Source organism: Squalius cephalus (assembly GCF_949319135.1).
Source record: "Squalius cephalus genome assembly, chromosome: 13".
Lineage (NCBI taxonomy): Eukaryota > Metazoa > Chordata > Actinopteri > Cypriniformes > Leuciscidae > Squalius > Squalius cephalus.
The window spans coordinates 7,252,436-7,265,785 of record NC_137134.1 but is presented as its reverse complement, the minus strand read 5'-3'; the positions used below and the strand labels follow the sequence as shown (position 1 = coordinate 7,265,785).

Sequence of the window (13,350 nt, the reverse complement as noted above, 5' to 3'; positions counted from 1 at the left end):
AAAAGGTAGTTTCAACTTTTTATCTCAGAATTCTGACATTTCTTATATAAACTTTTTCTCACAATTCCAAGTTTATAGCTTGCAATTCAGACTTTTCTCTTGCAATTTCAATATAAACTCACATTCATTCAGACTTTTTACTTGCAATTCCAGGTTTATAACTTGAAAATCTGACTTTTTTCTCATAATTACGAGTTTATAGCTCACAATTCTGACTTTTTTTCTTGCAATTACGAGATATAAACTCAGTTCACTTTTTTTCTGCAATTCCAATATAAATGTACAATTCAGACTTTTTTTCTCGCAATTCCGATATAAACTCGACTCTTTTCCTGCAATTCCAACTTTGACAATTCAGACTTTTTCCCCATAATTCCGAGTTTAACTATAAACTCTCAATTGCTAGACATTTTTTGCATCTTGCAATTCTGACTTTTAGATATAAACTTGTTTATAAACAAATATAAAAGTTATTTAGCACAATATCGAGACATTGTCTTTTCCATCAAGGAAATTAGAGCGTGACCAGGGGCTTTTGAGTTTACGCCTCACACTTGCCCCATAGTCAAGTCATGTCACATTTATTCATTTATACCAATCAGCTTCACAGTAATAAACCAGTAAATGACAGTATTATTTATGTTGCACAGTTCTTCAGTTATTGCAGCTCTAGATAAAGGAGCATTAGTGTCATTATTCCGCTTGTGAGTAGTTTGCTCATGCTGTGTTTGTGCTGGTGTGGCTCAGATCCTCCAGAGGAGTGTCCTGGGAAAGCTGTGGTGGTGTTCTGCGAGCCGAAGCGGTTCACCTCGGGCCTGCAGCTGTACTGGGCCTCCTTCTCACGCAGCCTACCCGACATGGCCGAAGCTCTGGCGCACGGGGGAGAAGTGAACTGGACCAACACAGACGACGGGAACCGGACGCCGCTCATCATGGCCGTCCATGGGGTGAGGAGACACTCGCACACACTCAGGGATTGAGTCTCTGTGTTTCATGCTGGACACACACCACCTTCACAATGCTTTTACACTCTTTCTTTTGTAGTTTTTTGCATTTTTTTGGTTTCATGCTTTGGTTTGGTTTTTTGTTCTGCTTTTGATTTGTTTTTTGTTTTGTGATTTACTTTGTGTGTTTTTGTTTAGCTTTTTGTGGTTTGTTTTTATTTAGTTTTTGTTTTTGTTTGTTTTTTGTGTTTTGTTTCGCTTCTTTTTTGTTTGTTTTTGTTTTAGTTTTTTTTTTGTGATTTTGTTTTTTTGTTTTGCATTTTGTTTTTTGCATTTTTTTCATGTTTTGTTTTTTGTTTTGCTTTAGTTTTTTGTTTGTTTTGTGATTTACTTTTGCTTTTTTGTGGTTTGTTTTTTAGTTTTTGTTTTGTTTTGCATTTTGTTTTTGTTTGTTTTTTGTGTTTTTTGTTGCTTTTGTTTAATTTTTTATTTGCCATTGCTTTTTTTCGTGTGTTTTGTGTTTGTTTTTTTGTCAGCATACAGCAATTAATCGTGCAAATTAAGTAGATTTTTACTTTAAAAATAATAATTTGCTTTTACTTTTTAAATAATCAATGTTCCTGGTCTTATTGTAAGCTTCATCAGTGCATGCTATTCCAAAAAGCATTTCTGGCTAATATTTGAACATGAAGTGCATCACATTACAGACGTAATGACGAATGCTGTTTTATTTAGACTAGCAGAGTCTGTGTGTTTGAAAGTGTCTCGTGTGTGTCTGTATCAGGGGTCTCTCGTCACCTGTGAATTCCTGCTCCAAAATTCAGCCAGTGTCAATCAGCTGGACGAACTCGGCCGAGGACCTTTACATCACGCCACTATACTGGGCCATACTGGGTTAGTTCTGCTCAACACGCTTCACAGCAATGCAGTTTTTGTTTTTCTTAGTTGTGAATCATGGTTTAATGCTCTTTTTTTTTCTACTACAGACAAGTGTGTTTATTTCTAAAACGTGGAGCCAATCAGAACGCAGCAGACGCAGAGAATCAAACGCCGCTTACAATCGCAGTCGAGGCAGCAAATGCTGACATTGTCACATTGTAAGTTCCCCTAGCTTTCACACGTTTGATGCTTATTGAGAAATTAGTGTCGATCATAAAATGTTGAATTTTGCCTTTCCTGTGTGCGCCTGACAGGCTTCGTCTGGCCAAGATGAACGAGGAGATGCGTGAGTCGGAGGGCCCGTACAGTCACTCAGGTCAATATAACTCTAACAGCCCCACTGAAATGCAGTACCGGAAGTGTATGGAGGAGTTCATTAGCTTGCAGCTCCGAGACGCCTAACACACACGTACATTACGCCACAAACCTGTAGCAAACGAATGTACACAGCCAGTATATGAAGCTGACTTCGCTCGGCCCCAGGATGGGCTCATCTTACATGTTACCGCTGGAACACGTGCAATAACTAGTCTTGTGAAGGAGTGACGTTACTCAGTGCTGAACACATATGCACCTTATTTACTCAGTGTATATTTGTCTTAAAGCTGTCTGAATGAGCAGTGCAATGAAAGCTCAGTGTATTTATGACACATTCCTGGTATTTATCTCTTATATATTCTTGGGGAAGTGAAATTGTCTAAATCAAATCAGTGTGTTTATAAATGTTATATCTATGAAGACGTAGTAGACCACTGCATTTGGCCATAGATAAAATATAGATCATTGTTACGAATGTTCTGTTAATAATAACAGATCTATACTGACCATCAGTTTTAGCACAAAGTACCATTTTTATGTATTTATTTATTTATTTATTCATTCATTTATTTTACTTTTTAAAAATCACTTTTGTGTTATGCAGATAAATGGTAATTAATGGTAATATATATTGTTTTCTGTAATGTTAAAATCCTTACAATTATAATTACCTGTAAATAATTGTTTTTTAAAAATTTTCAGCATCATTACTCCAGTCTTCAGTGTCACATGACCCTTTAGAAATCATTCTAATATGCTGATTTATGAGTGAAAATTATTTGTTAATAGAAATCTTTTATAACAATAGAAATCTTTACAATCACTTTTTATCAATTTAACACATCCTTGCTGAATAAAAGTATTAATTTATTTAAATAATAAAAGCACTGACCCCAAACTTTTAAACGGTAGTGTATAATGTTACAAAAGATTTCTATTTTGAATACATGCTGTTCTTTTTTTAATTTTGTATTCATCAAAAATTTATCATAGGTTATAAAAAAATATATATATTAAGCAGCACAACTGTTTCCAACATTGGTAATAAATCCGCATATTAGAATGATCTCTGAAGGATCATGTGACACTGAAGACTGGAGTAATGATGCTGATGAAAATATATTTTTTTTCCTGTAAAAAAATTGTAATATATATTTTTTGGTGGAATAGATTTACGTACTTAAAGTGTATTCAGCTACATTATGAGAAATTTGACAGTCTGAATGTTGTTATGAATATATTTAGTGCCAAATGAGCTGCAGTTCTGGCATCGGCCACAGAGGGGCGCAATAGAGCTGGACTTTACGCCCCACAATGCAGTTCAAGCGTTTCGTTTTCTTCATTTCGCCACAGTCGTTTACCTCTGTATGTGACCTCTCTTAAACAAAATATATTCAAAATTGACCGACAAATCATCATTGCGATCTCTCAACAGAGCACAGTCTAAAATTAGAGTCTCAGGTGTATTAATATGCAACATCAAGGTGTTCAGAAGGCCTTAAGTGATGGAATTATTCTATATAATCCTGCAAAGCATTAAAAAACGTTGTATATTTATTTATTTACTGTCTGTTTCTCTTTCTTTGGCACACTGATACATATGTTATGTGGCTATCTATCGCTCCTGTAACGTTTCTTTATATGGAAATCTTCACACAGAATTATTTTCTGTGCTACTATATGATAGATATCATGTGAAGAGTCAATAAATATACTTGATATCTCATCATGTGCTTCTCAAACACTGCGTTTGCTCTTTTCTCCTGCGCTCTCCTGCTGTTCTGTGAGTTTCTGCTGTGAAGTAGAGCAGGTATGAAGCTCATCTCTGTGTGTGTGTGTGTGTGTGTGTGTTCTTCAGATTACAGCATGTGCTCGTGTGTGTGTGTTTAGCGTGTCTGATGCAGATCAATCACTCTCTACTTCTCTTAATCAAGCTGGTTTCTCTTTACAGGAGATGAAACGTACCAGGACATTTTCCAAGACTTCACCCAGATGGCATCAAATGACCCGGACAAACTCAACCGCTACTGATTCGGGATGGCATAATCACTCCATAACAACCTCCTCATTTTTCTATGGGATTTTTTTTTATCAGTAGGTATTCCTCAAGTCACAATGGGACATCTTATAAAGGTTTTTTTAATAAAATCAATATTGTTGCCCACATAATAATCTGAGCTACACCAGTTGAATTATATTGCGTTTTTGTGTCTTTTTAATGTAAATGTAGATAAAACTCTTTCATATAGTGTTTAATTCATGGCTTTGGCTCTATCAGTATATATCTATATAGAATCTCTTGATGAATGTTGTATTTGAGCCATAGGATCTAACTTATGAAACATACCAAACAGTTTTTAAGTAAATGCATCAATGCACACATTTGTTTCATAAACGAGGCCCGTTTTTACCTAAACATTACATGTTAGTGAATTCCATCACTGTATGATTGTAGAGCGAGGATGATACGATTTAAGTTTACATAATACCAATTTCAATTTTTATTATTATGTTCATCATGTATTTAATTGCAGGTTGATGATGTTTGAATGCATATCTGAAAGAAAATCTTGCGAAAAGCCATTTTGTTAGCATGCACACCCCACTGTTTTCTTTGCTCTAATAGCACACAAGCGAATCGTAATCCGACCACAGAATAAGGGGTGTAAATCATGTATATTCTGTACATACATCATCTTGGGCTGGGAAACATTTGGTATTTTGTGGTACTTTTAAATGTTGTAATAAGCTTGTTTTTGCATGTCTTCTATATTTGATCCTGTAATCATTCAGAGTGTATGATTCTCTGTGCGAGTTTTTAAGATTGTTTTATGCAATGCGAATGTCTGACTGAAAATGTCTCAAGATATATTATAAATTGTTTTCTCTACCATTTTTATAATGCCGCCTTGTTTGTTTTACTTGAAATACTTGATTTATAGCACCGAGTTCTTCAGTCGGATGTTTTAACTGCTGGTTGAAACGTGTGTGTTGAACCGGTCTCGTTTCTAGCTTACAGTATCAGATTGTGTGAAGAAATCTCCCGTGTCGTACGTGTCTGTATAATGTAAACACTGGTGTTGTGACTCTAAAGCGCTCAGACGTTCAGTCGCTCGGGATGGGATGAAGTCATGCTCTTGCCAGCTGAATCACCTTCATGCTTTTCTAGACGTACGACATTACCGTCACACTTCTTTATTTATAAACCTCTCAAGATAAGACGGCTCAAGCCATGTGTTACGGTTATTGCTAAGTGAATGGTGACTCTAGAAGAAGTGCTTCTGGTACTTCTTTCCTTTTAAGTACTGTTATTTCATTAATAGGTAATGCGCAAAAATTGCAACTAACATTGTGCTTAAGTTAATTGTTTGCGTCAATTAGGGGCCATTTACATGATGCCGTTTTCAACTAAAAACGTTTTATGCATTTTGGTCGTTCATTTACACGCAAACTTTAGAAAATGGGTTGAAACCGATACCGTTATCGTTGCAAAACTACACAAACGCTAATTTGTGGAACGGTGACGTCATGTGCATGTGTGTTACGTGTTCAGTCTAGAGGCGCTTAGTGTTTCTTTACAAAGTGACGTCGCCACCTACTGGCCTGGCATGAATAAAACAGCGTTTTAAACGTTTTCGCGGATCCGTGTGAACGGGGATCATTTTGACAATGCCGTCGTCTGTGCGCGAGAAAAAGCAAAGTAAAATCTTTTCCGCTTTTAGTACATTATTGACATGTAAATGTATCCTTAGTCATCATGATGCAAAATTTCATTGGTGTATATCTGCATAATAGGGGTGTAACAAGATATTGTCATAATATTATCGCAGTGGATGGCAACAGTATATATATTGTGTGTAGTTCACCCAGAAGGAAAGTTCAGATTTAGTATTGAATTATGGTAAACCCAGAAGGTCGCACCTTTGAACTTGCATGTTTATTAATTATTGTTAATGCATTAGAAATAAAATACATTTGATAAAATACAATATTTAAAACTTTTAGACTTTCCATTCATAAAACATAGGCCAGTTAGTGGTGCTTGAAAAACATGCTTGAAAATTTCCATACGATCCATGGAAATTCTGAATGAATATCTGAATATATATATATATATATATATATATATATATATATACTGTGTTTGTGTGTGTGTGTGTATATATATATATATATATATATATATATATATATATATATATATATATATATATATGGGTTAGGGTTAGGTACATCTAGATCAATTCAAAATGCTGATCTAAACACAGATGGAGTAGATCGAGTCCATCCATCAACACCGCCAATGCGTCACAGTCCTAGAGCTCGTCCTGGGTCGACATTTCATTCAGTAACATTAAACAGTTTTGATTTATATGCTGTTTAATATTGATGATCATGTTATTTTATGCATAAGCAATGCTTCTATGGTCCTGTCCCAAATGGCACACTTCATATGCACTTTCAGTTTTGTGGACGTACAATGGCTGCAGTGCGCGTGTCCGTCAAGTCCATGAGATCGTAGGGTGTCCCATTTAGTCATTTTAGGTTTTAGAAGGGTGTTTGCGAGCGCCCCCTTTGCGGTTTATATTCGCCCTCGATGCGCACTTTTGCTGAGCCGCACTGAAGCTCCTTCTTCCCGACAGTCGAAGCGGCGTTACGTCACGAAAGTGCCGACTCAGAGGAAGACCATGAGTGTTTAGGGTGCCATTTGGGACAGGGCCAATCTCTTGTGTCTGGATCCGTAGATTTCATTCTCTTTCAGAAGATGTGTAATAGCGTCCCCTATCGTATGACAGTGAAAACATGGATTGCTGGAATTTTTCGTCAATGGCGGAGAAGCGTTGTGTCATAAATTATGTAAAATTAAGTCAATGGCGGGGAAAGAGTTACACAACATGAAAGTCACAATGCCACCACTGGGTGGATTACCCCAATTGTCTTGCTAACAATAACAATGAACGCTCCCTTTAACGATGAGTTTAATCTCAAACTTTTAAAGGTTGTGCTGCTAGTTGCCAACTAGGGTGAAAGATATGGATGGAAATTCTCAGCAAGGATAGCTATGACTCAAGAAACTCCAGCTCAAATTGATGCTCCCTTGTTTCCTCCATCCTCCAGCCCGTGACCCAGAAACCCAACGAATTCAGGGAAAGAAAACGAGGATACACAAATAACAAACGAGAAGCACCTTAGAAGTCCAAAGGTTGAGACTGGTAAAGTAGGGATGGGCAGTTGTAGTGAAGTCTGGTCCAGAGTTTAGCTCTATCCCCAATCAAACACACCTGAAAAATCTCGCTTTCGGATTAAACTTTCCACGACTGCGCAACTGGGTTATAGGTTGCCAGGCTGAGGTGACAAACGGGTTGAAATTGTATATGGTGTGTGGATTGTGGGAATATAATGCATTTAATACAAGATCTGGCAACTGGTCAACATTAGGCAAACATATTGTTCCGATTATTCATAAAGGAGTTTGGGCCATGCAAATTACGGGAGTTTCCCAGGAGAAATAACAAACCGGGAGGGGTCCGGGAGATAGGGCTAAAAAACGGGAGAAACCCGGGAAAAACAGGAGTGTTGACAGGTATGCTTATTATTGCGGTGCATTGTGGGATTGAATGAGAGCACTTGATGTTCACTATGGTTTCGGACACCACTACAAATGGCTTTCCTCAAAAATTGTGCCCTATTCAAGGCTATAGGGGGCGATTTCGGACACAGCCAAGGTCTCAGGATTACTTGGAAATTCTAGGCAGGTGTTTTTGATTAGTGATGGAGCCAAACTCTGCCTTTCTCAAACCCTTTTCTAAACCATCCCAGTGTCTGTTTACCTGAAGAGTTTCCATTCGACATGATTTTTCAGTTATTTGCAGGGTTTCCACTAGATGTGTACCATTAGCGCTGGCTTGAAACGGCTGACAGATCCTGCACCCTGCCTCCAGTCATCTGGTGTCCAATAACTGATTGCAAACCTCAGTGCCTCGTTACTTCTGAAACAGTGTGGCCCGTCTGTCTGCTGTGCCAAGTCATTTCCTTCCTGAAGTCACTGAACTGTTGCACTCAGATTATTGCATTGGATGCTTCATAAAACTTACGGGGACGGTTGAGAGTACAAAACAAATGAAGCAATGTGAAACAGATTTAAAAGTGAGTGACTTGACAGCAACTTGGAAATTATGTCATAACATTAAATCATTTATTTGGGAATTGGTCAGATGATACAATGATAAAACTCATTCCACTCTATCCGAGCGAGTGCTTCCGGGAATCCGGGCATCCATCCGTCTCTCAGCGCTGGAGAGAGAACCTGTGGTTGGCTTCCCACAGAGAGACGGAGAGCCACTGCTTGAGTCCTTTTCCCCCCATAAAAAAAGACATTTGCACAAAAACAAAGAGGCTAAGCTCTATTAATATAATCAGATTGCTTTTTAGGAGTCAGGATGAGGGCTGGACACTACAGTCCTCAAAAGTCCCAGGATACTTGAGTGTTATTTTAAACTTGTCCATGGCTTCTTCAAACTTGTAAAACGGCAACAAGCCAATAGAAACAAGTTCCCCAGAAACAATACAAGTTTGGGTCTGCTAATGCTTCAATTCAAGCCAAATTATGTCATAGCCTACTTATCAGTAATACCAAGTGGGAAGTGTAGAGGCCAACCATAACCGTGTTCACGGCCCACATTTGTTCTACCTCTCTGTTTAATAAGTTCCTTGCCTAATGAACCAAAGTCTTCACTTCTTTCCCTAAGTTGACCATTCATGAGTTCACATTCAAAGAATCACTAGCATGAAGAACCCAAACAGTCTTAATGGAAATATTCCTTCAGTGGTGATGAAAGGGAGCTTTCAGCAACATATTTCTACACCACAATTGTCCACCTAATGTCTGGAAAATTGTAGATGTTTCTTGCTCCATACCATCCGTTCACTCATCTCACTCTCACTGCTTTTCTATTACTCTATTCTCACTTCCCAGAATAGGGAGGCCCTTTCTCCAGTGGAACCACTTTTTTTTATAAGAGCAGAGTCCCATGGGTCTCTTCATCTACACCTCAATGCTTCGCCAGAGAATGGCTGGAAAATCTTCTGAATCCATGACAGCGAATCTGGCTTCCAGCTGTGTTCAAAGAGAGAGTTCAGACAGGTTAGGCCAGACCCTGACCAGTACAAGAAGCCTCTGTTGTGGAGGTCCATTCAATCAACACATTGTCCGAGAGGCTATCAGTGTCCAAAATGTTTTTTGCTCTTTCCAGGGTTTCTTTAATAAAATAAACACATACATAGAGGCCTAATGAAACATATCCCGAAAGCAACTTGAAGACTGTTCAGTCTCGATGTTCAGTCAGACCCTAAATTAATTAATTAATTTATTTATTAATTTAATAGGTCCTTGTATTCTTCAATACTTCCTAATCCTGCCAAGATCGGGTCTGGCGGTCTACTTGCAAAATCAAACTCCCTAGTTCCCCATGACATGAATCAGCATATTGGGAACACATTTGGGAACTTGGAAGGGATCCTCTGATGATGATGACTCAATTATCTGCAACACGATGACTAGTCTCGCAGGTCATTGAATACACTGTGACTTTTGCTGAAGATGTTCGAAAGCACAGTGGCACGAAGACTGAAAAATATCACATTTCAGAAGATGATGCTCACCAGTTTCTATGGTGCAGTTTCAGGGAGCAAATGTTTCCGTACGCTGCAACATTTTCTAAAATGATATAGGCTATAAATGGGCCTTGTACTCCCTACTGAACGAGGGAGCAGATTGAGGCACACCCAAAGACTGTGCACATTAATAGAAGCTTATCAACTATGTTCATCTCTTATATAAACTTAATTCCTTCGCTGTAGTTCCTGGAATGTGGGCACTATAGATATGCAATCATGGAAACAGTTTACTGTCAAACAACAGTCCTTAACAAGATGGTCCAAAATGATGACCTCAGCTGTGGTGGAAATGAAAGAGCTGTTAATGCTCAGAGTATTTAAGGTGAAGCACCAAACAGAGTTGAAAAAAAGACAAACTTAAAGGGGGGGTGAATTGCTGTTTCATGCATACTGAGTTTTTTACACTGTTAAAGAGTTGGATTCCCATGCTAAACATGGACAAAGTTTCAAAAGTTAAGTTGTACGTTTGAAGGAGTATTTTTGTTCCAAAAATACTCCTTCCGGTTTGTCACAAGTTTCGGAAAGTTTTTTTCGAGTATGGCTCTGTCTTACGTAAGATAGGGCGGAATGTCCTTATATGGGTCCTAAGGGCACTTCTCCGCGGCCGCGCGCGCACTCGCAGACCAGAGAGAGAAGAGAGCGAAAGCAGTACGTTACCTCAAAGCGCTATGCTCGGCTTTTAGGGAAGTCAGTGTCACCAAAGAAGTGGGTTTTTGGTTGGCAGGGCAAGACAACCCTGCACAGATTCCCAAAGAACCCAGCGTTAAGGGAATAGTGGATGGAGTTTGTTTTTTCGAAGCATCAACGGAGGTTGTGCACGACTCTTTGTTCCCTGCATTTCGACGATGATTGTTTTATAAACAAAGCCCAGATCGACTTATTTGCAGATCGTCTAATGCTTAAGGATCGAGCAGTCACGGTGAGTAAACTACTTCAAATGTCTCTCTGTGTTGTTGTTAGATCAGTTAGCACAGCTATAGCACACCGCCCACACGGCCCGCCCCCAGCCGCTCGGTTTTTTCCGGAAAGACTCGGTACAGCCAATCTTTAACTTATAAATATAATAAAACTAAAGACGTTTTGGAGATATGAAGGATGCAATACTACTCTATAGGTACTCAAGATTAACAGGAGATTGAGTGAAAATGAGCATTTCACCCCCCCTTTAAGTAGAATAAGTTTTAAACATCTTCCATTGGTCAGGAAACAGAGTCCCACTCCAAACCAAGAGTTTTGGCCTTTCAAACAAACAGACCACAGTTCAAATTGATCCCTCCCCTCGGTAAGCCCCTCCCCTCAAATGCAGATGAGCCAATGGCAGTTGAGTATCAGTTGCACAGGGACCCGAACTCGGACATCTTTAGGTTTTAGCGCCATAGAGAAACATTGGAAGATCCGAAGCTATCATCGGTTTGATGGTGTTTATGCTGTACAACGATGTGCCTGGGGTGCTTGTAACACTGACTCCAGGTATCCGGAGAGGATGGGCGATGGAATTTATTTTATTCCATTTTCTAAACCCAAACGAGACCGAGCAAAATGTCTGCTTTGGATTAAGCTGTGTATTAATCCAATGATGTGGGTGCAGTAACCTAGTTCCCTAAGGATCCGACCCCAATCCCAATGAAGACGAAAATGTTAATTTTCTTTATTTGTCCGAGTTCGCAACAGTAACTAAGGGGGGCGGGGCTTACCGATAGGTCAGTTGATGCTGCTAGAAATCCTGCTGGTCATATCTTGGTCGCCTAATGTGACTTTTACTATTCCCACTGGGAGGACCATTGTTCCGATCTTTGTGCCCCATTAGAGGATTGTTTCAGCAATTCCTGCCAAGACCGACAAACTCCCCGACTCTCCAGGAATCATAAGAGTGATCCCTGTCCCCAGTTCAAACGCCAGCCAGCAAGAACAACAAACCGAGGGCTCTTGACCACCTCCAGTGCCTGGACACCCATCATAAACACTTCTCCTGCTCTTGCCATCCGTTCTGTCATCAATAGTTACAGACTGTGACTCCACGGCAGAAAGCGATGGAGGTATTTGTTCACCAACAATCTTACTTGGGTTGGACGTGCCATTCCCGAAGTGTTCGCATATAAGACGAGTCTCTGTTGCCCCAGTAGATGCTCATCACCTTCTATGGTCATATTGACTAAAACGGGGGCAATGAAGGACTTTCAAAGATATCAACACATAATAAAGAGTAACGATATAGTGATCTCATCTACATTTCTTCTGCTTTGCCGTGATGTCGAACTATCCGGCCAGTGGATTTGGATTCGCTCGGACTGCAATACTTCTGAATTCAGTTGACGAGAGCATGGTCGATTAAGAGAGGTTGATGATTGTCTGGGATCTGTGTTTGCAAGGTCCAAACAAAAGAACAGTGGAACATTTTATTTTTATAATGAGAATTTCTGCAGTTATGACAGAATTCACAATCTTTAATCTTACAAAAACACCAGGATGCAGCATTCTCTGAAACAAGAGAACTGGAAGGCCGGGATCCTCCAGACTCCCTAAAATGAGATGCTAGGACAATTACAAGGAAATATAAATGATATAAAACTATCTTTCCGGAACTGTGCCAGTTTTCCTGAAGTCAAAGTCCAAAGAGTCGCCACCCACACTGCAAAGACATACGGGAAATGAACGCCTTGACAAAAATCTTTCCTTTTAGGGGATATACTGGAGTATGGGAGAAAACAAAGTGTGACTAAACGCTTCCTCCTGTCAGTTTAGTTTAGGTTGGTGGAAGACTTCTGACCGCATATATTTGTGAATGGAGGTGGTGAGACACACCTGACACGGTAGGTCACATGACAATGACAACATGGGGGATGTAGTGTGTACAAGTTTCACTCATTCCACACATCCATACAATATAGACCATACCTGTTTTTACCCGTGGCAAAGCAAGTTTCAAACCGAATGTAGCACCTACTATACAGTACACAAGTCCGGACGCAGCCGTGTCTCATACTGTAATATGTGTTCACCAGTATAATACGTGTTGATATGTTCCTTACTCCAGACTGTTGGTGGTTCTTCAATTAAGAACCACCTTAAAATATATTAGATGTATTGACAATGCAGTGGATGGTCTTATGAAATTGTCAAAGTCTGAGGTGAACAGTTGCAAAACATTGGGACCCTCATCATTTTATGTACATTAAAGCTGCTTATTATAGACCACTGATATATATTGGGTCTTCGGGTTTATATATGGTATATTAAATGTGTAAAACTCATTGATTTCTGTTTAAAAAGCCTAGAATGAAGTGTTTTAAAGTGTATCCACTCGTCCAGGAGTCATTTTAAACATACAAACATACACATCTAAAATCTCAATAAATGGTCACCATTTCTCATTTGCTTTTTACATTTTAACCCCCTTTTTAGTCCTCGTTTCATTTTAGATCCTGCAATTAAACATCAATCAAATGTCAAACAAAAAAAACATATACCATAT

At 39.0% G+C, this 13,350-nt stretch overlaps 1 protein-coding gene across 8 annotated transcripts in view; it reads left to right on the top strand.

Moving 5' to 3' along the window:
- The window catches only part of LOC307169531 (arf-GAP with coiled-coil, ANK repeat and PH domain-containing protein 2-like), a 43,567-nt gene extending 39,061 nt beyond the window's left edge, over positions 1 to 4,506 (top strand). For 4 of the 8 annotated variants that reach the window (XR_013823154.1, XR_013823155.1, XR_013823156.1 and 1 more), the window contains 5 exons: positions 748 to 947; positions 1,729 to 1,838; positions 1,931 to 2,041; positions 2,138 to 4,011; positions 4,153 to 4,506. Coding sequence is in view for 4 of the 8 variants with exons in the window: in XM_079890232.1 (XP_079746358.1) it covers positions 748 to 947; positions 1,729 to 1,838; positions 1,931 to 2,041; positions 2,138 to 2,199; positions 4,153 to 4,232 (563 nt within the window). In the remaining 4 variants the exon portion in view is untranslated. The remainder of the gene's footprint in view (positions 1 to 747; positions 948 to 1,728; positions 1,839 to 1,930; positions 2,042 to 2,137; positions 4,012 to 4,152) is intronic. The other 4 variants (XM_079890232.1, XM_079890235.1, XM_079890233.1 and 1 more) reach the window with 1 other exon arrangement.
- The last annotated feature ends 8,844 nt before the right edge of the window (positions 4,507 to 13,350 follow it).